Source organism: Aspergillus flavus, chromosome 1 (assembly GCF_009017415.1).
Source record: "Aspergillus flavus chromosome 1, complete sequence".
Classification (NCBI taxonomy): Eukaryota; Fungi; Ascomycota; class Eurotiomycetes; order Eurotiales; family Aspergillaceae; genus Aspergillus; species Aspergillus flavus.
This window is the reverse complement of record NC_092406.1, coordinates 1,009,426-1,035,690: the sequence shown is the minus strand read 5'-3', so window position 1 is coordinate 1,035,690 and position 26,265 is coordinate 1,009,426. Positions and strand designations below refer to the sequence as shown.

The window sequence follows — 26,265 nt, the reverse complement described above, 5'->3', positions numbered from 1 at the left end:
CAATAAATAACGAGTGAGGTCACAGTCCTGGCAGGGGCGATGCTGATTGGCCCGTCCCGTGGCGCTTGACCGCATCCGTTTGTTTACATTTCCACCTGACCCCAAAAGGCCCTCAGTTTCAGAAGAACAACTTCCCTCCCAATCAGTGATCCTTGGACTCTATCTTTATATAGTAATAGTAATATACATCGTGGCGTGATTAACCATGTCTAAGTAGCCAAAAGCAAAAAAGAAATCTATGTAAGCCATACCAGTCTGGAGCAGGGTATCTAAACAAGAAAACCCAAAAGGAAAAATGCTGCCATGCCCCAGACCGATCCAAGCAAACGGTAATAGAAGAAGTGAGAGATCATGTAACATCCCGGTCCCAGAACGCCCTGCCCACATCGTTTCCCATGTGGTGATGATTCAACATTATCTACAAGTGTCGCCCCGTGGCAACACTCCATCCCCTTCATATGCAACAAAGGAAGCCCGTTCGATCACAGGGGGTTCATCTCCCCCAGGTTATCGTAGGCCTCCAGCTTTTTCAACAAGTATTGGTACATGACCAGCATCGTTCCACTCTGGATGCTGGTCCACACTCCACGGGGGACGACGCCGCGGAACCAGCCGGCAAGCCCCTCCGTCTGGTAGATCATCTTGAGTCCCGTCAAGAAAGACGAGGTGTCCAGACGAGGCGCTCCCGGAGGAGCCACTGACGTCGACGCACCCCCGGTGGAAATCGGCCGCGAGTGTTTCCGCAGACTCGACGGAGTCTGAGACGATGTATGCTGTCGGGGGCTCTCTTTGATCGACGCATGTTCCGCGGCAGGCTTCGATGAAGACGCCGAACTCTGGACATCGGGGTTCTGCTGCGTCTGGATGCGGGTCTTCACCACATCCATGGGGCACGTTATCACACCTGCCATTCCGCCGGCAGTTGCTGCAGTCAGGATCTCCAGTCCAAGCCCAATGTCTCGAGATCCCACCCAGTTCTTCGCCAGTCGCTGTTCCTGTTCGTAGAATGCGAATTGCAGGGCAGAGAACGGAAGGTCACGGTAGATGGTAGCCCTGTACCCATGGAAAAGAGCGGAGAATCCTTCCTGGCGGATGATCGTGCGGAGAGCATCGCGGGTAGACCGGTAGTTGTATCCCGAATTGAAATGAGGGTTGTTATAGCGTCCCTGGAGTTGCAGTCGTGTCTTCAACACCTCTGAAGGGACATAGACAACGGAAGCGGCCAAATCCGCAAAGAAACCTGAGCAGCTATGTCAGCGTTACCGGACCCAATGGAGGTTGACAGAGACGGATAAGGCTCTTACCTCCGGATAGGTATGCTACATTAGCATTGATGCCAGAATCGATCATCCGTCGTTTGGTGAACTCATAAACACCAAAGAAGATCAGAGTGCCTGGAAAGGAGCCGCAAAAGGCAGGAACAGCTCCACCGTACAGACCTCGCAGTAAACCTTCCTGTCGATAGATCGTCGCATACGATGAGGTCATCGAAGTATATTTCGGAGGGAAGTGGGGGTCGCCTTGCTGTCTCGTCTTAACCGTATCGAGTGAATGCATGAGCATGTCGCCGCATGTACCACCGGTACCTCCCGCAAGCATAGCCTACAGGAAACAATTCATGTCAGCCTGAGATAAGAGATTTCCACGCACATCCCGCGCGTTCGTAACACCATGCGTGTTTCCCGTCTGGCGAATTTCACAACGTACACGTAGATACGGCGGACGAGGCTCTTCCTCGTCCTCGAGCGGTGTTGTTTGTACATGGCCGGAGCCTGCCCTTATCGGGCCCGTCGCATGGAAGGCATGGTCGCCGGTGTTGGTGGGTTTCGAATACGAAGCGGCCGGAGGGGAGTCCGGAACGGTTGTCTCTGTCGTGGAAAACAGGCCAAACACGCGCGAGGTCAAACTCATGGCAAGAATACCGCAACCCACCAGATCGTGGTGCGGGCCAGACCACGGGGGGTTGGGATGCGGCGGCGACGTTCACCGGACGGATGCCACCCCAAGGAAGGATGACGGTGGGAAAGAAGGAGGTGGGGGAGAAGAGGACTCGGAGGAGACCTAAGCTATACAGAAATCAAGGAACGTCGAGAGGTCAAGAAACGGAACATGGCACCTCTCCAAGTCGGTAGTTTACACAACGACGAGCCAGCGCTCAGCATTCAGCCCAAAATTTTGGTCGGTTTTCCGCTTTCTCCGCGTCCGAGGCCGAATCTCCGCCTGAGGCACGCCACGCCGCCTTAATAAGCTCTCGCTAGTTTTAACTCGGGTCTGAAGGAACAAATGACAATGGACAGGAAAATAACTCAATCGCTTCCCAGTTGCCACCAGAGCCCACCAAACTACGACTAGTAGTAGACTACGGAACAAGAACGTGGCCGTCGGTCTAGACTTCCCCCGTGGTAGGACATAACAACAAACATGTGTTCATTCCTTTCACAGTACAGAATGCAATGGAATACGTCCGGGCACAACATCCCATCGGAGGTCCAGCATGTGCATGGCTTCCTAATTGGGCGCTGCCCGAGGTCGACAAAAATGGCAATACAAGTAAATTAATACGACTTTCCTCTCCCCCCAAGCACTAAACATCAAAACATCCACATCCCCTCCCTCCCACAGCAACATGTAAACAATCTTTTGCTTATCGTAGAAAGAACCACCTCCCAACTCAACTCAGTTAGGACCAATGGCACATTATTCGTTATATGCTCGTCATTTTACAAACGAGAGCCCACACGTCAATCGGTGATCCCGGGCCCTTCGCGAATGGTCTAAGTCCGTCTAAAATGCGTCGCAATCGGATTGGGCCTTTCTCACCCGGCGCGGCCGGTTATCGTTCATCGCCGAAGGTACCATTTATTGCGGCTTCTTGCCCTGGGCGCCAGAGGTCAGGCGGCCCAGGTCAGTACTCTCATAGGCCTGACGAACAACACCCTTGAAGGTCTCCCATCCCTGGCGCACAGCCGGGGGAGTGTTCTGGTGCGAAACCGAAGCATCCACGCGGGCGGTGAAATGACGCACGGCCTGCTGGACAAACGAGCTCTGGGTGTATCTCGCGCGGAAGAAGGCCACGTAGATAAAGAAGAGAAGAATGCTTCCCTTGGAGAAGGTCAGAACTCCCAGGGCCAGGCGGAACAGCAGCGCCATCTCGAGCCCAGCGACGAGATCCATGCTGGCATCGTAGTACTGCTTGACAAATCTTCCAATGGTGTCTGCCAAAGGACTGGCAGCGGGCTTGGCAGCACCAGGAGAGGAGGGCGACGCGGATCCGGCGCCCTGGGCGGGAGGCTGCAAAGTGGGGATCAGGTGGGCGCGAGAGTATGTCGCAACGTGGAAGATCGAGTAGACGCTAAAGGGGAGGAGGGCCAATGGGACCTGGCGGGAATAGAGCCAGACAATCGCCATTCCTGATTTATGGTCAGCCCCATGCTGGTTGGATTTGACCACCTGGCAATTCTACTCACCAAGATACTGGACATTTTCATCACCAGCGAGCTTCACCGCAATGTTCGGAACGCTACCCTGAAGACGACCACGGGCAATGTGTCCCTTGTACACCACGATACCATATGTCGCAGCCGCCGAAAGGAAAGCCAAGCGGTAGGACACCTGGGCCGAGGACGAGTAGTAGTTGAAGGTGATGTAGGACAGGAGATAGCGGAAGACGGAGAGCAGCAGGGTGACGTGCCTAAGCCAGTCAGCGGGTTTGTTTTCTCCCAACCTTGCCTTGCGAATGTCGTCCGATGGGGGGTAGCATCTGGTGTGTGGATATCGCAAATTGCTCCAAACGGGTACCATGTTCCGCTGGCCGAGGCAGCACACAATCACAAGGGAAACCTACCCAGCAAACCAAGCAAATCTATTTGAGAGCCATATAGTCAGTATCTACATTGTGAGATCGGGAAAGGCCAGCGAAGCACATACTGTAGAGTCTGGGCCAAGGCCTTCAGCCTCTCGGCCAAAGGCAAGTTCGACGGAGGAGGTGGAGCCATGAGAGCTGAAGGTGTGTCTGGTCTACTCGGGGACAGGGGAAGTGCGTAAAGATAGTAAGAAGGAAGGCTCAAGAGAGCGAGAGCGGAGAGGTAGCAATGCGCTAAGTGGCCGTGACGTGAGAGAAAGAACAGAGAAGGGTCGAGAAAAGCTGGAAGGGGAGCGAATTGAGCGGTGGAGTGCACTATTTTTGGGGGAGGCTGGGCGGGGGGCGGTCGTAGTGAGTGGGTTTTGACGATGCCTTCTTAGCTGAAGTAAGGCAGTGTTCGTCGGTAGTACTAGTAGTAGTACTAGGTAAGTCTTCGGGAAGAGGAGAGAGAGAGAAAGAGAAAGTTGGGGGAGCTGCTGGCTGACGACACAGCTCAGTAAACTTACAGTTTCCTTAATCGTCGTAGCTGACGGAAGAACCTGAGGCAAACAACACCTTGCCCAGTGACGTTGAAGGCACCTTTTCATGACACACCCCGACTGACTCGGCATGATGCAAGTGGCCGAACCTCACTATTACTCGGCTATACTGCTTAAGGTTCTTTCACGATTGCAATCTTCTACTGTTTTAGTCATGCTTCCATGGATTTTATCTTCGTCTTCTTTTATTATTCAGTTGTCCATATAATTATTCTTTTATTGGTGGGATTTCTACCTCGTCTCCCTCTACAGAACTAACCCTGTCGCTTTCTGGCCTGGTCGGACTTTTCGAGAACATCTGAGATTGACAACTAACGCACAATAAACTGCAATAAGGAAAGAAATAGGAAAATAGGAAAAGCGTCTTGAAAGGATGGTCGGAGGGTGGGAGAGCTCACTAAAATGTGTAGAAGTGGACAAAAAGGGCACGAAGATAAGAAGGGAAAATGAGGTTAAGCCACACTGGGGAATAGGAAACAGGCGGGAACAAGGTATAGCGTAGGCAAAAGTACATTAACAAGAAGCGAAAAGAGGACGTGAGGGCCACCGCATATCATCTTGCAAAACCATGGGCGAGACCACGCGAGCAGGCCGGCAGCGCTGCTCCGGTGTCCCAGCACACTTCTCCTAGTCAAAGCCCCCAACTGGTGTTCGTCCGACAGATGGAATGAAACACATGCACGAGTCATTCCACTGCCCCGGGTTCACCCAATTAGAAAACAGAGTCATTACTGGCAGCAGATACGAGAAAGTAGAGGTTGAGAGAGCGTGGGAGAAATCGAATAAACACAGAAATAGAAGGGCAGTCGAAAAGAGCGCTCGGTCAATCAACAGTCGTGGGGAATCCAACACAGAACCGCCAACGTGCCTCCCACGACCATACATTACCTGGGGAGTCCGTGTCATTGAATTCCGGTCATCTAACGAAGAGAGAAGCCCTTTCGCTTGCCCTTCTCTTCGATCGGTCGACCACTTTCGAGGCGACTCTTCTTCTCGTCCAGTTCCTGGCGTTGCCGCTCCAGTTGATCCTTCATCTCGCGATGTCGAGCGTATAGTTCGTCTTCGCTCTGTTTCAGCTTGCTCTCTTTCTCGGCCACCTTCTGTTGGAAGACCATCTTCATCTCTGCCTCCATCTTGGCGAGCTTCTGCTCGTGCAGGGCACGCTCTTCCTCCTGCTTGACGGCCGGGTTGACTTCCTTGAACACGCTCGGGTCCTGGGCGACACCCATCTGGGTCAGCTTGTCGGAGCGGTAGTTCTCGTACAGGTGGTTGTTGGTGTGTTCCTTGAGCTCTTCCATGTGGGTGCGGATCAACATCTGGCGCAGCTTGACAAAGTCACAGTGTTCCTCGTTGTCGACCTCGATGGTACCCCATGGGTAACTACGGCCTCGGACCTTACGGCCGTCAGCAGTGGCGACCTCAGCGTTGGCACCGACCACAGCGAAGGGGACCTTCGACATGATCTCCTGGTTCTCGGCGATGGTTTCTTCGTCGTCGAGTTCGTAGCGGGGGCCCTCAAAGATCTGGATGGAGTGGTGTTGGATATCGGCAAGGATCTGGACCAAAATTAGCATTGGTTCTAGGTTGGGGCCAACTCATTCGGAACACATGACTTACTCTCTGCTTAAACTGAGCAATCTCCTCGTCCGTCAAGGTATCGGCCTTGGCGATCACAGGGATCAGGTTGACCTTGGTGTGCAACCGGCGCATGACCTCAATGTCCAGAGGCTTAAGGGAGTGGCCGGTGGGCTGGATGAAGTAGACACAGGCGTGGATACGGTTGTCAACAATGTTAGTGCGGTTGACCTTGTTCTCAGCCTCCAGGTAGGCATCGTATCGCTGCTCAATGTTCTCTACAATAGGGCGCCACGAATCGTCGTTGTTCACGAAATCACCGAATCCCGGGGTGTCAACCACGGTCAGGCGAAGACGAACGCCGTTCTCTTCAATGTCTGCGCTGATAGACTGGATGGCCACGGTCTTCGGGATGATGTCGTGGCTAGGGCCGGTGCGCTCCTTAGGGGGGTAAAGAGAGGTGTTAAAGAGAGTGTTGACAAGGGTCGACTTTCCGAGACCAGATTCACCTAGAACACAAATTAGTCCCGCCCATCCATTCTCCTTTCGTCATGGAGGGAACTCACCAACAACCATCACGTTGAAGTTGAATCCCTTGCGAACACTTTTACGGTGCCATTGGTTGGGCAGGTTGGCAAAACCGACGTAGCCAGTCAACTTGCGGCGAACAACGTTCTTCATGTCGGTGGCAGCCTGGGCCACAGCCTTCGGGTCACTGGAGCTGACGGTTTGTGCGTTTCCTGATCCCATGGGGTTGCTGCGCTCCACAAAGGGAGAACTGGGCTTGCTGCTCTCAGGAGACTCCACGGCCGGGGTGGGGGAGCCGTTGGTGGGGGGTGGTGAAGCTACAACAGGCAAAGTCAAGTCAGTAACTGGTGTGATATCGGATTGGTTTTCGGTAGACAAAGTCCCCCGAGTTGGCGAACATGACGTAAAGCTTTTGGATCTATGGTGTTTCAACGACGGGGAAGCACTGAATCGTTGCGAGTCTACTTTCGAGTGACCCTCTGCACTCCGGCGTCTGGTATGTACCATGATGTTGTCACCAAGCGCAAGAGCTTCGAAGATACACGAATGGAGGTTTATCCGCCAGGTGAAAGAATGGAAAAAGAGCAAGACCGGTGGAGTGGGATGTCGCTGGTAGCGATAAGCTTACCCATTGTGAATGTTAAGGGATCGGTTTAGGAAGCGAGCGTGGACGGTTTGGAAAAAATGTCGGAAGTAGCGAGCGTTGATGAGGAAGTTCCCCTGAGCAGGTCGCACCTTCTTGGTTAGCAGACAAACACCCTTGCAGAGATGGAAATTTAGGCGAGGGGTTGATAATAGAATCAGGAAGGCATCTGGAACCAGGTAATTCTTTCCAAGGGAGGGGAGGGGGAAGTGATTTTGAGGGGGGTGGATTGAGGGAAGGAGCGCAGGCAAGAAGTGCCACCATACCTGGAAAAGGGTGAGGATCGGACGGTTAAACAATCAGGGGACAAAAAGCTCTCGAAGAACACCGATTCTCGAAGGGAAACGGGGAGTTATGGAGATGTAAGGCTCAAAAAAAAATACAAACAGAAGAATCGAAAAGAAAAAAATACTAAAAGGAAGCTGAAAGAAAGAACAGAAGAGGGTAGGTCGAAAGAAGACAGGAGAAGGCGAGAACGATTGGATTGGGCCTGCGGAGTGATTTGGGGTGGAGAGTCCGTTTGGTGGTGCAGTTGAACGTCGGCGGAAAAGAAAGGGGGCTCTTTCTTCATTCAATGGGAAGCTAACGCTTCCTAGGGATTAGTCTGCTCGAGACCAACATCAATTTCGATGATCTTGTTTTAATTTGACTCCTCCAATTGAACCACCACAAGTAACAATTCGCTTTAGAATTCATGAAAAAATTATTCAACCATAAGTCAAGTGATTGAGGAGTATTTTCAACTGCCACCCTTTTCCTACAAGCCAAGCATTGCGTTCTTACAATCATCCATTCCAATTCGACATGTCAAACATATAAGGCGGTGATCTCAAGGGAGATGGAGAGCCCAATGGTAAAATAAAAATAAAAATAAAATATGCTACTGCTACGACCCCCGACTGACAGCATACAGGATAACTATCACGGTCAGATACCCAAAACAATCCCCTTATAGTACCATTCCAATCGTTTCACTTAAATCTTGAAATTCAAACTCCATCCATGGATCCCGCTTCACCTGATCCAAGTGTCCCAATCCCAATACCCAATACCGCCCAATACTCATCCATGGGACAGTATCATAAACACATACCTCTCTCAGAAGTAAAAAATATATATATTGCCCAATTGACAATGCGATATCACCCACACTTCCACTCAAATGCTCCGGTTTTCGACTGAACAGTGATTCAGATCGACAATTCTAGATCGCATGTTCGGTACCTTTTCAATACACCGCTTCGACCCTGTTCTAAGAAAAATCCCCATTCATTCAGAGTATGTATGTATTGTACAGTAACCTATGTATATCCATACTATTCTATCGCTATGGTATTACGAGGACCGTTACCCGTGGTATGTTCACCCGGTAGGTGTCTTCTGGTAATCTATCGACGTTTCTCTGGGTAAGACAGCATCTGGCAGCCTCAGGGGGGAAGAAAAATAAGATACCTATTGCTCCGCTTCCAAACCGCGAGGCAAGAAGGTACCGAATACTTACCACTAGTGCCTGATTACCCGTAAGCTACCACAGGTAATGAAACGCGGAAATCAACTGTGTGTCCCGTGGACGGGAATCAAGGGAATCGATTCCAAAGCATCAATCTTAATGATCACAGCATGAGTCAGGAGTCGGACTAAAAAAGCCACGAATCTCTCTCAAGATGCAGGGGGACAGCCAAATCTCATATGCTAGCTATCTGTTCCATACCTTGCGTATCAGATTGAACCGCCCATCGGGTACTCATACCTACATTATATATCTCCCACTAGAAGAAGGTACTTCTGAAACGTACAATACATACCAACCTTCCATGCATGAGCACCCCTCCCACTCACGACAAGAATAGTGACATTCCACCGGGCATGAGACGCAACGTCTGTTGCCGAGGCACGCAGAAAAATAGCCATTGGTTTGGTTTGACACTTGCATCTAGACCGTGTTCCAGATATGCTGTAATACCACCTCATACCTCATGCTGGAACCTTGTCCGCGGTACCGGTGGTAATGCATCAATGTCCGCCATGGAGTTAGGGTTTCGGTTCCGTTGGGAATGAGATGTGGTATATATATATATATATATATCAAATAAAATACAATAAATAATGATGCGATGAGTTCAGTCGATGTGACATTTTTGTCACAGAGTTTCTACCTATCATTGCTGTGAACCTCAATAGTACAAGCACTATACATGCATGTTCGGTCAATTAGAAGTCCACTAACGATGCCAGCATGAGGGACGAAAATGCAGGCGGGACTCAATAGTGTTGTCAATAGCAAAGTCAATTCAACTGACGTGTCCATCATACGATGCATCAGAACCCCCCGAGGTTGTCCTCCGTCTCGCATATTCTGAAAACAAATGGAGATATTATGGTGTGATCTCGAAAGGGTTATTGAGGGGTGATAAGAAAAAGGTAAAAAACGAAAAGAAAGGAAAAGAAAAGAAAAAGATTAAGAATGTTTTTACGCTAGTTGTTAACTATGCTAGAAAACTTTAATGATATCATTGTTGGCCTTATTCATTATACAACCATAACCATTATTCCGGAGATTACCAGATAAATCAACCTCAAGCTATTTATTTCCCAACCTTAGATTTCTTCTTGGGCCGTTCCTCTTCCGACATATCTACATCCTCATCATCGTCGTCGCCGCCGCCATCGGAAGCGTCGTTCATTTCGGCGTCGCTCCCGCTGCCACTGCTTTCATGGGCCGAGTCGTACTCTTCTGCAACGTCAGACTCGGACTCGGCCTGGAAGTCCTCGTCGATAGATTCCTCATCCTCGTCAGCCGATCCACGATCGGCACGTACGCCCTCGTCATCGCTGGAACCCATAACGTCGTTGTCAAGGGCGGCAGCAAGTAGAGCCCCAGCGTCGTCAGACATTTCGTTCTTGAATCGGATGTTCTTCGCTTTGAAGAATTCCTCGAGAGGTTGTTGTTCCTCACTGGGCCGAGTTAGCTTCAATACAACACCTCGAACCATCTGCACTTGGACACGTACCGGTTAATGTTACTAAATTGATGCTCTCCCATGCCAGCCTTCAGACTGACTGTGATATCGAAGGTTCTGCTGGCCGACACGGCACCACCGACACGGGACATCGTGATAATGGCAATGTTCTCGACCTGAATGTACGTAGCAGGCTTCGGGACGAAGATTAGGCTCTTGTCCAAGAAGTACAAAAGACCTTCGTTGGCCTTAATAGAGCATTTAACCCCACTGTGACCATGATGGCTACGCATCGATGTCAGCATTTGTGTGCCATCATACGGATTGTGAATAGATTATGACAAACCTGACAAAGTCCTTCGATGGCATAATGACCTTCTTGCCCGAAAGACCGCGGAAGATCTTGGTTACGACCTGATGAATCGGTTCCTCATAACGAGGCTCCAACTTGTCCTTGTAGCGAGTCTCCATCAATTCACTGCATACCATGTTAGAAAGCCCGGGGGAGAGAATACCGTCGAGCATCACTTACTCTGTCATGTTAAGCTCAAGGCTAATTTCTTCGTCCAGCTTCAATTGCATAACCAGGAATGGGTACCGAGTTTGGCCCTGTCGCAGAGGGGGGTCGAGTCCAAGAACAATGAGCGTATGTGTATCGTCATTCTTGGGAAGCAAGAAGAATTTCTTGATAGAAGAGTACTGAATCTTGTAATCGTAGGTTTTGCCACGTAGTCGGAAGGAAGACTCGTACATGTCGATATCGAAACGACCTCTGAAACACAGGTTAATGCTGCACTGGTGTGATGAGAGCTAAAGTAGACGTACCTGGGCGTAAGATGAAGAACATCGAGGAAAGTAGCAAACGTATCGCCAGCCACATCTCCAATCTCTGCTTTTTCCATGAGCATCTCGTAGAAAAGGTTGGCCGCATTCTGTTCTTCGCCTTCCTCCTCTTCCTCGCCGTTTTCTTCTTCGCCATTCTCTTCCTTGATGCCCTTCTCTGTCTTCATTACTGTTCCAGGGATATAAAAGCGCATCTCGACCAATTCATCAGGGCCCGAAGCGGCCTTCCGGCCACGGTTCTTGGTGCTACCGGCTGGCTGGGCATTGGCATCGGCGCCATCGGTGTTAAGAGCGAGTTCGACAGCGACTTCATTCTTTCCTGCAAGGTTCGTGTTCGAGATTTCGGAATAAGGGACTTCGAACGCAGGTCGGTTTTGGACGTTGAAAGATAGCTCAGCCTTGGTGAATTCTGCCTTGCCCCAGTTCCAACCCCGGAGAGCGTGCTCCCTACTTTCCACGTTTATTCCATACCAAATCTTGAAGGCCTTGCTTAATCGCTCGAAATCCTGATAGAAGACGGACCAAAGTCAGACAGCCATACTCATAAACATATAACAGGGGGCGTACCTCTTGATCGAAGCCATCCAGTTGGATAACACCCGACGAGCGCGACAAGATTTTCAGTTCGAATCCCTTTGCCGCTCGACTCCATTGGGCTGCGCCGACATTGCTGCTATCGAGGGTGAAAGTCTCGCCTCCACCAGAAGGTTTCCATCCCAGGCCACTTTCCGCAAGTTTGCACTTTCCGGGCTGCTTGGAGAGGTCGAGGTAGATATTATCGAAGCTCTCCCTGAAAAGAACATTAGAGTAATGGACAAATGGCAACTATTGCGGAGAAGCCTCACATTTTGGAGAAGCTTTCAAGACGTCCAGTTAAGGGTGTCCTGTATGAGTTGCGATTATTGTGCTGAGATCACCTGGATGCAGCGACAAAGATTAAATAAAGGATAGGGGAGATTGTATGGTATCGGTGTTTGTCCAGCGATAAAATGACAGGAGGGCTATCACCTAATGAGCTCTAATATAACCTTTTTTCTGGAGTCTCGCGTTGCGCGCGGCTGTCGATGGTTCATACGCGGTGCGGCAAGACACTAGTCCAAGATAGGGAAAGTAGATTGGCGGCCGGCCAGATAGCCGCTTCTACTGGTGCCTCAGGCAGACTTACCCAACTGGACCAGGTATAGTAGTAGTATGTGCGACAAGTTTCAGTATCAGTGATTCGAACTGCCTAATCTGATATCACTCATCATGATGGATTTACGACTTGTAATTCTATGTCGTGTACGGCTTAGTACTCAAGCTGAACTACTAACCCTAGACACTGTCTGTATTCCTTCAATATATCTTTGGTAGATTATTTCCTGGGGTTCACACTGGCCAATGACAGACTCTTCATACCTTCTTGTAAGTGTATAACTAGTATCGAGTCTTGCTTTCTACCGGCTTTCAGATATGGACACCGCAATTTTCAATTGTACCTCTTAATAGCTCTTCGATATCATCATGCCCCAGTGACTACGTCTTAATCTAGCGAATCAATCTTACAGTTGGTGTGACTGCTAGTTCAACGAAGAAAGTAAAGATAGTGAGATCGTGGAACATGTGAAACACAATAGACCTGCTCTACCTATTATATAATGGTTCAAGTTAATTTTACTCATTGGTAGGTTGTAGTGTGGCGGAGCTCGCCTGATATGTAATGTAGGTTTCGTGGACGTTGAACCACTTTTGGTTAATGAACTGCGATCTTAGCGCATCCCGATAGGCGCTTGTGTAGCAAGGAAACCTATTCTTCCCATTATTTTGGGTTGAGGCTTGGTAATATGTCATCGTCTCTTGAGACTGCGGAATGCGTATCTCGCAGGTGCACAACTGTTCGGACAGCGCTTTAGGGTATCTAATGCCAAGTCCTTGTTGGTATAACCACATGCCTCTTAGATTCATTTCCATCATATGCGAGTAATCTCTGTTAGCGAGCCACTATAGGGTACGAGAATTAATGAGTCCATCATAGGTATCGGCAAAAGTGGATAGTCTGTGTGACTGCCGAAGGCATGGCCATTGATTGTTGGTGGTGGGTACGGAGTACGTATGTACACTGCATCACATACCCTATTATTAGTATCTCCTACTAAATGCTCACTACATACTCCGTACACCATACAGAGTATGTACATATTCCAGGTGGTTAGTTGCTTGGAAATTCGAAGTTGAAAGTGCTACAGGGATGACAGAAGAGGAGCTTCTACTTAAGTGCTGCATGAAGTACGAGTCCGTGGAACAGTGGCATGAAGGGCTGGTTGAGTACTTGGCTGTGTCGTGCTCTTACAACTTGTGGCGGGTTGCTAACCTCCTCGAGAAAGCCACATGAAGTGTGCATCTGTTGGAAGCACATCGCATAGAGCATCAATTGGGCTATTATGCATGGTATACATGCATCGCTACATATATATGTGCACCCAAAGGGTTGAACATGTCATGTGCGACCCTTTCATATGAATAGTTTGATTACTTATGGTGATTTGCAACATTGACAACAACCACCCTGACTGTAGGTATTAGTTCGTCTGAAGTCATGTTCGTTGACCTCTTTGAGGTGATTTTATTTATGTCACCGGTGCGAGGTCGAAGTAACGTGATATCTCTTCAAGTTTGCCTAGCAGCTAATATCCGTTAAGGGAAAAATACAAACAAGACTCGGCTCCTTACTCCTCAAGCACAACTATAAATATACAATAGCTACCGACATGATGTCAGGAGAGTACTTCATCTTCCATCTTCAAGTGGAGAGCTTTTGCTTATTTTAATTTCAAGGTAGTCATTAGCCAAGATTTCATAGTGCCCACTCACTCTTCCAGTTTAGGGCGACACCTGCAACGATAGACGGTTAGATAGTTCCTCCTTAGTTTCTACCCTTGGAGTCTTTAACGATCGTTAGTAGAGCTTGGCTTTATTGCCATGGAAAAATTAAATTAAATCAGATGAACCGTTCTTTGGCAAACTAGTTATCTTTGTCGGATAGTACGGATAGATCCTTGGGACAATATGAGAGTTTTAAGGGTGGAGAGAGGAAGTGGACCGACAGCAACAGGCAGAATCAATTCAATCTCTTTTTAAGGATCTGGAACAAATTAGCTATAAATAAACCTCCACTAGTCTGCGCCCAAGACCACACAAACACCACGCACTTTCCGTGTCATTTCCCACCCGCCACCCCGAAAGAGTTTAAGGCGTCCTCTCGTACCCGAAAGGAATGAAGGGAAGAGAAATTAAAACAAAAATACCGGACGTGCTCCAAGGCCTAAGCTGACTGTTCTTCGTACTGAACTGAAGGTTCCTGAAAAACCACACGCAAGGAGAACAAACAACCTATTATTTGCCCTTGCCATGTCACTCTTTTGACCCATTTTCCACCCTCACTAAGTCATTCGTTAATCCTTGGTCATTCCTTATTATTCATTATTCTTCCTTTTCTTGTCCTGCCCATTCCTGAAACTCTTCAGTTTTAAATCAAAACGGAGAGCTTCATTCGTTCATTACCTTCCCCCTTGTCTGTTTTCTTGATGTTTTTGGTTTTTCGGTGTTCTCAGACCACATTCCTTTCTCGACTCCTTTTCTAGCATTATTCGCGTGCCTCGTGTTGATACATCGACCCCCCATAAAAATAGACCATTTAATATCGTCCGATCGTTCTGCTTATTCCCCTCTTTTCTTCATCGCTGGGCAAGGACATCTCAAAACCCTAACCATCTAGCGACCCTATAGTGCAGCCTGTCGTCGCGCTCCTGGACAATGAGGAACCCCTCACTGTTTAGGCCTGCGACGGCTGGCTTGTCGACAGCCCTCTACTTGGGCTCTCTACTTCAATTGTCCCCCGCCTCGGGACTATCGTTTACACCGGTCGCACAACCCGACCTGGAACTGAGCCCTCTAGGACGGGTCGCCCTTACCGGAGACTTCGATGCGGTCTCGTTTTACTCGTACAAGGAACAGTCGGAGACGGCCTCGGTGAACAATGGCTCCCAATCCATCCTGACGCCGCTCCCGGATGGCATCCTAACGACGCTGTCAACCTCCGATGCTTATATTCGTTCAATGTGCCCGTTTACGCAGAAGGATGGAACGTACGCTGGGATTTTTGTCGGCGGAAATTTTACAAGCCTCGGAGGAGTCGAAACCCAAGGCGCAGCGTTGTTCGACCCCGAGACGAAGAAAGTGACGGCTTTACCCGGTCTGTCGGGGTCTGTTTCTGCGGTGTTGTGCGACAAGGATACGAATAGCGTGTATGTTGGCGGGGATTTCAAATACGAAAATACATCGAATGCCGTAGCGTGGGTTGGCAATGAAGGCTGGAAGAGCTTGGTTTTTGGTGGATTTAACGGCCCCGTTACCTCGATCTTGAAGAGCGACGATCATATTATCTTCGGCGGTTCGTTCGACGGCATCGGCAACTCGACCTCGTCTAAGAAAAACCAGCAAATCATCAATCTTCAGAACGCTACGATTTCCTCCGACGCGGTGTCCAGCAGAAGTGGTTATAGTGATCCTCGAAACATCATCTGCCAGACAAGCGGGGAAGATGGCGAAGGAAAAACATGGCTGTTGGAGGACAACTCCCCCGGTTTCTGGCGTGCCGACATGCGATTCGGATACAACCCGACAAAGATCCGTATATACAACACCCACTTCGAGGGGAGAGGCACCAAGACCTTTTTGCTGAGACGGCTACCGGATAATGGCATTATGAACCTGACCTATACCGACCCAGATACTGCGAAAGATGTCTACTGCGACCAGGACTGCTCGCTCTCTAACAGCACAGACGAGAAATATCGAGAATTCGAATTCGTGAACAGTGTTGGCATGAAGGGATTCCAGTTAGAAGTCCATTCCTGGTATGGAGATGGCGCTGGTCTCAATGGAATACAGCTCGTGCAGAACGGTACGTTGATTGATCGTACTTGGTCCAGTTGAAGTTCCTGACTGCTAACAATTCATCAAGATATTTTCGCCTATGCGATCAATGATTTCAACGAACCTACATGTGCTGACCTCAAATACCCATCTAAGGCGACCCAGACAGGGTCTTGGACTACAACTGAATCGGGTCAGAGCCAATCCGACTATCTGACAGCGAATATCAACGACTCTACTGCATCCGATACTTCTGTTGTCTTTGAGCCGGACGTCAAACAGTCAGGAAACTATTCCGTTGTTGTTTACACCCCCGGATGCACACAGGACGGCACTTGTGGCTCGCGTGGTGTGGTCAACGTAACTGCCACCCTCAAAAGTAACAGCAAATCGGCAGAGCCTATCCAAATGACGATCCATCAGACAAACTTGAACGACAAGTATGACACCCTCTACACCGGTCATGTGGATTCCAGTGATGGCTCTTTCCGGCCCAGCGTAACCTTAACTCCGGTAGCAGGCCAGGGTGATGTAACCATTGTCGCCTCTAGAGTCAAGTTTGCGCTTATCCGGGCATCGGAAGGGCTAGATGGGGAGTTGAACGGCCTGTATGACTTTGACCCCTCTGCGAAAACTACCAGCTCCAATTTTACCGAGTCTGCGGTTAACCGAGCTGGGCTTCAATTGGACGAGGATGCCACCATACGAAGCTTAGCTATCCATGACGGCGTGATGTATGCTGGTGGAAACTTCTCGAGCTCGGGGTTCAAAAACATCCTGTCCCTGAAGGGCGAGACAAACGCGACGGGCTTGCAGCAAGGTGGGTTGAACTCGGAAGTGTCGTCGATGACGGTATTGGATGATATTCTGTATGTTGGTGGCAACTTCACCGATACTTCTGACCGTAGCAATAGCGATTTGAAACATGTCGCAGCTTATTCTTTCGGCTCTAAAGCTTGGACAGCGCTGGGTGGCGGTGTCAATGGGCCTGTCCACAAGGTCACCTCACTTACGCTCAACGTCTCCACGGAAATCAACGAGACGACCATCGGCGTGACCGGCGATTTCGATCAGTTGCTCGCCTTCGACGACAATACCTTGGTTAACGTTACCGGCTTCGCGATATGGGTTCCGTCAAAGAAGAATTGGCTACAGAATCTGAACGTCACCCAGATGGCCTTCGCAGGGCAGTTGTCAGCTTGCACCAAGGTTGATAACACTACTGTCATTGCTGGGACTCTCTCATCCGCAGGGATTGCCGCAGCTGGTGCTGCGGCTCTCCTCCATGAGGGTCCGCTGAGCATCAAGCCGCTGTTCGCGAACGCCAATTTCACTGGAGAAACTTACACTGGGATTTATGAAACGAAGTCCAACCGCAACCTCACCATTGTAGGAGGTCACTTTACAACTACGGGCACTGACGGATCTTCTGTGAAGAATCTTGCCCTGCTTGACGGCAAGGCGGGTACCGTCAAGGGTCTGGGCACTGATATTGACAACAACTCGACGTTCTTGGCTCTGACTGCCTGGAAGGACAAACTGTACGCGGGCGGAAATGTCTCTGGCACTTTCGAAGACTATATCCTGAATGGGTTTGTCGTATATGACCTTGAAAATGGGACCATCGCTCGGAAACAGCCTCCACGATTCACAGGCGATGCAGCCACCGTCAATTCAATCGCTGCTCGTCCTGACTCTGACGAGATCTATTTCGGGGGCCAGTTCGAGAAGGCTGGAGCCCTTCCTTGCCCGGGGGTCTGTTTTTGGGACGCTGCCGACCAACAGTGGAACAGACCTGGTATACTATCTGGTAAGGTGTTGGCACTAAAGTGGATCTCCAATAAGAAACTGTTGGCAATCGGCAACCTCACCGTCGACGGGAATAGTTCTGCGATCGCAACGTACACCCCAAAGCAGCAGACTTGGGAATCCTGGACCTCTGCATCTGATCTCCCGGGAACCGTGACTGCTTTCACTCCTGCTAGCGTGGACGTGTCCACATTCTGGCTGGCAGGGGTTTCGAAGAACGGCTCCAGTTACCTTGCCAACTATGACGGATCAAAATTTCAATATCCTGGCGATCTCTTTGACCAGGGTACCACGATTCGGAACCTTGAAGTACTATCCCTCACGAAAGATCATTCTGGGGTCGACGTTCTACATAACGACCAAGTTCTTCTAGTCACTGGCCAATTAGTGATCCCTGACTTTGGGAATGCGTCCGCAGCGCTCTTCAACGGAACCGAGTTGACCCCATTTATGCTTAGCTCGAATGCAGATGGCCAACCAGGCAGCATGGCTCAACTATTTTACGAGAACGATAATCCCTACAGTAGCGAAGGTAAGCTTTTCCTTTTCTGTCTCATCTAGACAATTATGTGCTTTCGATTACTAACCTGTGCAGTTGGGAACCACCACTCCAACGGGATTGTTGTCTTAATCTCATTCTGCTGTGCACTTGGCGCTGTGTTCTTGATTGTCATCGCCGGGGTTATCTTCAATAAGATCCAGCGGCGTCGTCAGGGCTACATGCCGGGACCGCAGGCGTACGGGACCGATCGGCCTTCGAGCATGCGGCGGCTGCCTCCGGAGTACCTGTTCAGCACTCTGAAATCACCGAACCCGGGCACGCCGGCGATCTGAACGCCTGAGTGCCGATCCGTCCATCGCATCGCATCTAAATTGGACTTCTTTTTGACCACTCAGACCGGCGTTCTTGGGCAGAAAACCGTCTTATACCCGTAATTTAATCCTGTTTTACGTTTTGCATCTCTACTATTCTAGTTTTACCTCTCCGGGTTATCCCGGACGATGCGCTGTTCACTTCTTTTGCCTCGAGGTGCTTCGACATCCTCGCGTGTTTGATCTCTACCTTTGACCCGACCTGGACTTGTCTATATAAACCTTGGTCGGCCGCGTCGTTTCTTTTCATGAACCCCCTTGTTGTTGATGTTTGTACCATAGTCTTTCCCTGACACCAGGAGGCGATGTACATAGCTCCCGCGCGAGATCGCGGTAATGACAATCATGCTCGTTTTCTGCAAATAGGATCTACTTTGGCCACTGGCTGGGTTCGCTGTTTTTCTCCGAGACAGCAGGAGATAGTACTAAGTAAAAAAAGTGGAGCCGCGCTCGGGTTGTTGGATCTAGCGTGGGATGAGATTGGCGGAAGAACGGTTGAAGCGACACACAGTCCTCATGTTGTACCAATGACATTGGTCGATGATCTTACTTTTGATGGTCAATCCACCATGGCATCGTGTGAACACGCTGATCGTGAGGTCATGGTGCATACAGGATCGAATGAGACAGGCGGGGTGTTGGCGACTGTTTTACTAGTACAGAGTAACGAGGAACTAAAGAAACGGAAGCGACCGTCTGGACTATGTATCCGTGGTTAGGGTATCGTGGCATCGTTTGGGGCGTCATTCGCGCTTGTCAGTGGACGGGGTTGGCGGCTAAACCAGTGAGAAATTACTCGGGACTGATCCACTATGGAATGATCGCTGGGAAGGGAACATGCCAAAATGGAACAAGATTGAAGGGAAATTACGGCAGCGGTGGAGAGGGTGCGTGGGGAGCTTTGGGTTTTAGAATTGAATTTTTCATCGACTGTCAATCTCGAAGGAAACGAGAGAGAAGATTGCCGATCGAGTCAATATTAGATGTATCCAATAAGGTATATCATGGGATGGATCGAATGGACCGTACAGGCGACGTACTAGGTCTGTACCGTACTGGGTATGGTAAGGTTCAGCTCATCCCCAGCTCCAAAAGAACCCCAACTCCTACATTTTCCCCCTCAACTTCGCTCCCCCGCAAGGCCGCAGCGACCACACCACCAACGCCGGAGGAATACAAACTCCGGCCTCCCTGCCAATGTGAATCGCCGATGAGGATCCGGTCTAGACTGTTTCCTGCCTAGTGAGTCCCCATTTGGGTGGCTCGTTTCCACTCCCCGCTTTCTCTTTTGTCCATTTTCTTTCTTTTTTCCTTTTTTTTTTTTTTTTTCTTTTTCCTGCCTTTTTCCGCTTCGCTTGTCGCCAAGTCGCAAATGGGGGAAAAGGAAAAAATTACGGAATGGATCTCCTTTCCTGGGCGAAGGTTCACCTAGGACGGAACGCATCCATTATTGCCGGTCGTCAATTACCTACGAAACATTCTTTCCGTTCCTTCTCTTCACTTCCCTCGCCTGAACTCCCCCTTTCATATCCCCTTCCAAGTTCCAGCCCTTCGTGACATCCCCTTTCCGAATTTAGTATCTGCTCAGCGAGTACGGTTTGGGACTAGTGAATCTCCTTCGACGGTATCAAAGCTATTCTTTCCCCGGTTATATTGTTGGTCCACACCCGCTATTCGGATGCTGCACCTTCACCGTCGACGTTACCATCCGGTATGCGATCCCGCACAGGCTGGTACGTGGCCCCAACTTTCTGTCTATAATTAACAAAGAAACAAAAAAAAGGGAAAAAAAAAGAAAGATATAGATTATACCAATACAATATCTGTCTACACATTCACTATGTCTACGCAAAGAAATTATTTCCTTTTCTTCGACATCTTTCGGCGGTTCGTCGTGAGCAGTGACTAACTTGTCTACCCGTGTCATGCAGTTTGACGTGTCGTACTCGAAAACTCAAGTGTACGTTGTTCGCGCTGTCTTTCCCAGCGGTTACGATAGTGGAATGCGAAGGACTAAGACCAAGTGATGGATAGGTGATGAGCAAAAGCCCGAGTGTTCGCAGTGTCGCAAAGGCGGCAGAGAATGCCGCCCCAGCGAAGGGATCGTTTTCCGCCATCAGCAAAATGCCTCGATGAATAAGGACCCGGATGATCCTACCGGTGGGCGGGGCACGTTGAAAGGCTTCTATTCGTATAAGAACACTTTTGATGAGGATAGTGTATGGTTGGATATCCCAAAACATGGTACGGGCACACCTCCCCGGGAAAGCGATTTGCATAGCCCTGCAATAATGCGCGCACGGTGATGTTCGCGAGAGACGGTCTGGCTGATGGACTTACCTCGGTAGTTATCTTTGTCGACAACTCGGATCCGTATGTGGAAGACCTCGAAGCGGCCCTGGGAGAGTCGGAGGCGGCTATCCTCGCCGCGAATGCACAGAGCCGAGATTGGAACGCTCAGCAAACCATATCTTTGGATGGAGAGACCCAGGGTTTAAAAGCTCTATCAGCGGCAGCGATCCACGATCAACTACCGTATACCTCTTTGAATATGGACCAACAACCTTTACCGACCCCCGACAGTGGCGTAGCGTTTAATGCGGTTCCAGCCACGACCGTGACGACTGGCCCTTCGCCGAACCCGACATGTAATCCGATACCCGGTCAACCATCTCCACCCGTTTCGATTTCGCCCTCTAACAGCACCAATAATAATATCAACTTCCTTCTAAATCCCTCTCAATCACTTTCCCCGCAAACGGACCCTAGTTTGCAGAATGCAACGGCACGTAGAAGCTCGTCACTAACCGCGAGATCGGTAGCGTCGCGAGGTGCGGGTCCTGCTGAATCTAAACCGGACGTACCGGCGGAGACCGACCGTGAGATCATGTTTCTATTGAGGCACTTCTCCGAGTCGCCAGGGCTCTGGTAAGTTCTGTGGATTCGCGTGATCTCGTGAAAAGCCGTTAATATGTGGTGATAGGATGGACTTATTCGACCTTGGGACATATTTTGCATCGTACGTGCCGGCCAAAGCACGGTCCAATCCCCTGCTGCGATACGCTGCGTGTGCGTACGCCGCGAAGCAATTGGGCCGGGTCAAAGGCGCGAGGCCCCCTACCGGTGAATTCGCCTCAACACAGTCTCTGATGCGACGAGGGCCGGATGCGAAGAACGTAGACTGGATCTGGCATGGCGCAAAGTATTATGAAAAAGCCATTCAGCTGCTGATGAAGGAGTTACAGCCGGACAAAGGCCCCGCGCCGCTCAGCACCCCCGAGGCATTTGGCCAGTGGCAGGCGGCCGAACTGTCGGAGAATAATGACCCCAATAACCCGCGAAAGCGCCGAAGGCGTTACTCGGAGAGTCGATTTTCGAATGGGGTACACTCGGATGAAGTCCTTGCGGCAACGGCCATCTTGTCTGTATATGAATTCCTGGATGCCACTGGCCCGGCGTGGAATCGACACCTGAGTGGGGTTAAATCTTTGTTGGATGTGGCAGAGGTTGGCATGATGCCACTGGAGCAACACCCGTCACCCGGAGAAGCTCTGCCCCAGCCGTTGAAGAGACCCGGTCTGTCCAAGGCCCGAAGGGCCACCTTTTGGAACTTTGCCCGGCAAGATTACCTGGCTGCCTGTAAGTGTATCCCGAATGACCTTCGAGCGGTCTTGGTGACGTCAAGGCTCTGACACGCGCCCTATAGTCATCAATGAGTGTAACACCAGGCTGAATACCGATGACCTGGTACTCTGGACGGAAGCCGGTCTTCAGATAGACAACATGGGCTTCATAATCCCTAGTAATTCAAACGCCGCCGGTTATCCTGAGGGTGATGACGTCATGAAGGAAGACCTCATCGGCAACGGTCTCATATGGATTCTTTCCAAGATCATCAACTTCATCAGCTCGGGGGACAATCTGCAGTTGGGGAGCGGTCCAGTCAATACCGGGCCTCTGGGTATCTCGCAGCAGGTTTTACTCGAGCGGTGGTATCGTCTGGAAACTGAGCTAGATGTTTGGTACAACGGTCTCCCTGATACCTTCCGGCCCTGCGCGCGGCTGGAGCACCCTTTGCAGAAAGACGGCGACGGTGATGGTGACGGATGTGCTTTGTCAGAGATCTGGTACAGCATTCCCGTCTGCTCGTCCGCGATGCAGCATTACCACATGGCCCGTATCTTACTTCTGATCAACAAACCTCATGAGTCAACTAGTAGACGGAGTACGATCACCAACCGACTCAATTCGTATCGTTCCATCGAGAGCGAGATCCGATTCCATAGTCGTGAAATTGTAGGTATCTCGATGGCTCACCCGGAAGGCTCGGTCCGGATCAACTCTCTCCAGCCATTGTTCGTTAGCGGTCAATGTCTCACCGAGCCTCGGGAACGTGAGATGGTTTTGCAACTGCTGCGCGGCATCGAGTTTGATCTTGGCTGGGCCACTGGTTATCGCGTAAAGCAATTGTTGCGAGAGTGGGGCTGGGATGAGCAAGCCAAGGTCGGGGCTCCTTGATCTCGGCATGACTGCCGTTATTTCAATCTTCAGCTCTGCCAAGCCCCAAGTACACCTTACTTGGGTATTGTTGCCGCGAGCTCTTCGCTGTCCCTGTGTTGACCACAACTGATGGTCGTGAATGCCACGAGAGATGCGGCTTTATGTCGGTGATTGACCGACAAACACCTCGCCCGGCCGTGCGTCTGGATGATATCCTTTAGGACAGACCCGAACGCCCATGGCCGCGTCCACCCTCGGGGGTGATGCCAAGGTATCATTCACTTCTGTGATTGCCTTGGATGCTTGTTTCGATGATTTGATGATACCACTGTATATGTACCTTTTGCAATAATTTGCCCTGTTAGTGTGGATCTTGCGTGTGCATGAGACCACGAGTGAATAATGATATCCTTTTATGTTTTGAGTTTTATATTTTGGCAGTTATTTCTCCTGCGTTGGAGCATTGTCCTTTTTACCCAGTGGTTAAGAGTTGGATTAACGAGTCACAACCTGTATAGATTAGTTGAAGCATATGGCAGAATAGATGCAGGAAGTCGGAAGTTGGCACGGGAAAGAAAAAAAAATTCTTCACAAATTTTTAAAATTTCCTTCTTTTGAACTTTTTTTTGTGGGATTGTCCTCCAGAAAATGAGAACGATGCCTGGGCATGATCTTCACACGGCTTGGGGGAACAGGGAAGGTTTTGTTGTCAAAGGACTCGGCTGAGTTGCCTGAGGGTGAAGCAACTCCCGGGGCCATCCGCACGTGTCACGTACCCGTTTAAGTTTCCACACCAATAACTTGGCATTTAGCCCTATCCAAACGGGGACCGAATAGACTTTTTCTCGGCTTTTGCTGAGATCTTGGGTGGATGCTTGTCGGATGTGGGCTCGGCTTAAGAAGGAAGGTTCTCTCTTTTTTTCGCCTCGCTCGCCGGGGTCTTGAAGCGTCGAAGGGGTTCTGCATTAGTTCGGCCTATCAACTATCTCGACTGCAACTGCAGAAGAACATCTTTCGTCACCATGGAAGGTCTTCCGATCAGCCAGGCCCCGCAACCTTGCCCTGACGAAAAAATCTGGTTCTCTGAACCCCATACCGTCATCAGCCCGCAATGATCTTCAGGATCGTGAGGATCTTCCTTTTTGTGCCTTCCGTTTCGGGCGGCACGGCGGGTTTCCCCATCCGATCGTCCCGGGCTTCACCGTTTCTCAGATGTTGACAAATGGGAGTCAACCGTCAGGAAAGTTTCCCGATTCCATAGAATATTTCTCTGAGACAGCGGTTGTCTATCCTCCGATGCAACACGTGTGTTGCTCTGTACGTCCAGTGTCCGGAAAGATCAATGTCGATCGCCGGGATGGCCTCGCTCTTCGCCGTCCGAGATGGACATGAGGGATCCACGGCCAAATTGGGGGCGGGCTTTGCTATTCTATCAGATGTCGGATCAAATCGGATGAAAACGCAGTGTTACTGTGTAGTTTCCCCATTTTTCTTTTCTCGCTGGGGCTATCGGTCTGGCACTCTGGGGTTCCTTGTTTGTCTGCAGTAGTACCCACAGGTGGGCCGTGAGGTCATTGCAACCGAGGATGTTCCAGGATAATCTGCCTGTGGAGGGTGACGTAGGTTCACGGTTTGTTGACTGACTTCGCCAGACAAGAGCCATCCGAACCGTTTTTCACATGGTGCCGAGTGATGATTTCGCATCGCTTGCCTTGAGTCCTGGTCGACGCGACGTAAATCGCGCCCCAGGCCGAATGGCACAGTTGCCGCCCACCAGAACCATCCGACTCGAACCCCACTGTCCACTGTCTGATGGGGCTTCAGATATATGAGTTGTCACAACCGATCCTCGGCTTCCTTACCCCAACAATGGAGGATCTGGGGGTGGCGTACTTTATGGGTTGCCGGCCCTCCAGTCGACGGCGATCAACGACGGTCAAACTCTGATGTCTGAATCGGAAAAGTGACGCGAACGGTGAGGATATTCTAGCGATTTTTTCGTATGGGACTGTCTATCATGAGGTCAAGAAGCTTTGAAAGGAGATGGGACAGTCTCAACCGTCTAAATAAACTATGGGGGCCATTTGTTGCAACTCGACCGGAGAATCGGTTCGTCCACAAGCTTAGGGTTAGGTAGCGAGAAGGTTCCTGATAATAGACTTTACTCAAGCTCAGGACGGAGGAGCGCTCAGGACCTCTGGTCGAGGTTACTAGTTTGGTTCATTGTTGTCGGCACCCTCCACTTTCGCTTAACCCTAACGATCCCGCGCTTTAATGTTGGCAATTTATCGAAGCCCCATGATTCTAATCCAGTCAGTCACACTACCGAAATATCACTCGAAGGAACAATATCTCTCACTGATAACAAATAAACCATAATATGATAATACGGAAAAGTCCACCTCCCAGAGGGCCTATACGTCCAGTGCCAGCGCCAAGATGCAATGATAAACTTGGTTGACTACCTACTATCCTGCCATTCTATCCGAATAGTTTCTTGATATAAGTTAACAGTGTGAGGAAAATATTCATGTGGGACTATATATTCTAGTAAATATAATATTCTAACTCTTATCCCATTGTCACTACCGAAGTAGAAAATAATACAGACGAGTCACGATTGATACAAGCGCTGGACCTTCTTTGCCCTCGCTACAATAAGGGACCTCTCCGGGCTTAGGTAAGCTGATAATGCCTCCAGGACACCAAAATTGCAGTACAGTGTAAGAAGACCATACCTGATCCGGATGATTTAGGGAGGTACGATGTTATTCCGAATCTGGAAGAGTACTGGGTACCCGGCATGCTACTAATCACTCGTGGAAACTAAAATTGCAGTGTAGAACTAACAGCATTGATGCTGACGGGAGATGCTCCAGGAATTGGATCGGTAGCCTCCACCCTGACTGGCTATTCTTTTCAGTGGGAGACACCGAGATTATGCGATAATGCCACGGGAGAACTAAAAGTGCAGTGTTGCTCCACAATCCGAGATTTTGGTAGTAGTGGGTCTCTACTGCAGGGGTTGGAGTGGTGGCCTCCATTTCCTGACTATTTATTCTGCTCAGTGGGAGATACTGAGATTATGCGATAATGCCACGGGGGAACTAAAAGTGCAGTGTTGCTCGAGGGCTATCGAACTCTACAATGCCAGTAGAGATAGTTCATGATAACCGTTCGGGGGAACTAAAAGTGCAGTGAGGCTCCACTCTGAGGCCG

General features: G+C 50.0%; 8 protein-coding genes across 8 annotated transcripts; 4 read left to right on the top strand and 4 right to left on the bottom strand.

Moving 5' to 3' along the window:
- Positions 1–19: 19 nt before the first annotated feature.
- On the bottom strand, positions 20–1,911 carry F9C07_391 (putative mitochondrial carrier protein; the record flags this gene model as incomplete). The annotated part of the gene is made up of 3 exons (XM_071511153.1): positions 20–1,240; positions 1,305–1,602; positions 1,708–1,911. The coding sequence occupies 3 exons, from the start codon at positions 1,909–1,911 to the stop codon at positions 483–485; spliced, it is 1,260 nt and encodes a 419-aa protein (XP_071365527.1). The 3' UTR covers positions 20–482.
- A 948-nt stretch (positions 1,912–2,859) lies between these two features.
- Positions 2,860–5,205, bottom strand: F9C07_2249065 (putative integral membrane protein; the record flags this gene model as incomplete). Its single annotated transcript, XM_071510056.1, has 4 exons — positions 4,022–5,205; positions 3,928–4,000; positions 3,468–3,807; positions 2,860–3,410 (listed from the first exon to the last, which is right to left on the bottom strand). The coding sequence occupies exons 1-4, from the start codon at positions 4,471–4,473 to the stop codon at positions 2,860–2,862; spliced, it is 1,416 nt and encodes a 471-aa protein (XP_071365526.1). The 5' UTR covers positions 4,474–5,205.
- Positions 5,206–7,223, bottom strand: F9C07_1016481 (cell division control protein 3). Its single transcript, XM_041288883.2, has 4 exons — positions 7,133–7,223; positions 6,543–6,821; positions 6,019–6,485; positions 5,206–5,957 (listed from the first exon to the last, which is right to left on the bottom strand). The coding sequence occupies exons 1-4, from the start codon at positions 7,134–7,136 to the stop codon at positions 5,322–5,324; spliced, it is 1,386 nt and encodes a 461-aa protein (XP_041141485.2). The 5' UTR covers positions 7,137–7,223; the 3' UTR covers positions 5,206–5,321.
- Positions 7,224–9,519: 2,296 nt separating this feature from the next.
- Positions 9,520–11,997, bottom strand: F9C07_2135109 (nucleosome-binding factor SPN, POB3 subunit). Its single transcript, XM_041288884.2, has 7 exons — positions 11,796–11,997; positions 11,518–11,740; positions 10,933–11,456; positions 10,640–10,879; positions 10,454–10,585; positions 10,159–10,392; positions 9,520–10,102 (listed from the first exon to the last, which is right to left on the bottom strand). Coding segments are annotated over exons 1-7 (1,725 nt in total). The 5' UTR covers positions 11,798–11,997; the 3' UTR covers positions 9,520–9,732.
- Positions 11,998–14,742: 2,745 nt separating this feature from the next.
- On the top strand, positions 14,743–18,507 carry F9C07_2227263 (cellular morphogenesis protein; the record flags this gene model as incomplete). The annotated part of the gene is made up of 3 exons (XM_041288873.1): positions 14,743–15,892; positions 15,953–18,205; positions 18,269–18,507. The coding sequence occupies 3 exons, from the start codon at positions 14,743–14,745 to the stop codon at positions 18,505–18,507; spliced, it is 3,642 nt and encodes a 1,213-aa protein (XP_041141487.1).
- Positions 18,508–18,912: 405 nt separating this feature from the next.
- On the top strand, positions 18,913–19,903 carry F9C07_2135106 (uncharacterized protein). The gene has a single exon (XM_071509136.1). The coding sequence runs from the start codon at positions 19,250–19,252 to the stop codon at positions 19,787–19,789; it is 540 nt and encodes a 179-aa protein (XP_071365525.1). The 5' UTR covers positions 18,913–19,249; the 3' UTR covers positions 19,790–19,903.
- Positions 19,843–25,659, top strand: F9C07_2135099 (Zn(II)2Cys6 transcription factor). The gene is made up of 6 exons (XM_071509135.1): positions 19,843–20,279; positions 20,478–20,506; positions 20,581–20,790; positions 20,895–21,474; positions 21,530–22,185; positions 22,253–25,659. The coding sequence occupies exons 1-6, from the start codon at positions 20,260–20,262 to the stop codon at positions 23,062–23,064; spliced, it is 2,307 nt and encodes a 768-aa protein (XP_071365524.1). The 5' UTR covers positions 19,843–20,259; the 3' UTR covers positions 23,065–25,659.
- On the top strand, positions 24,633–25,876 carry F9C07_385 (uncharacterized protein; the record flags this gene model as incomplete). Its single annotated transcript, XM_071511141.1, has 2 exons — positions 24,633–24,665; positions 25,748–25,876. 2 exons carry the CDS (start codon positions 24,633–24,635, stop codon positions 25,874–25,876), a joined length of 162 nt encoding a protein of 53 aa, XP_071365523.1.
- Positions 25,877–26,265: the final 389 nt, after the last annotated feature.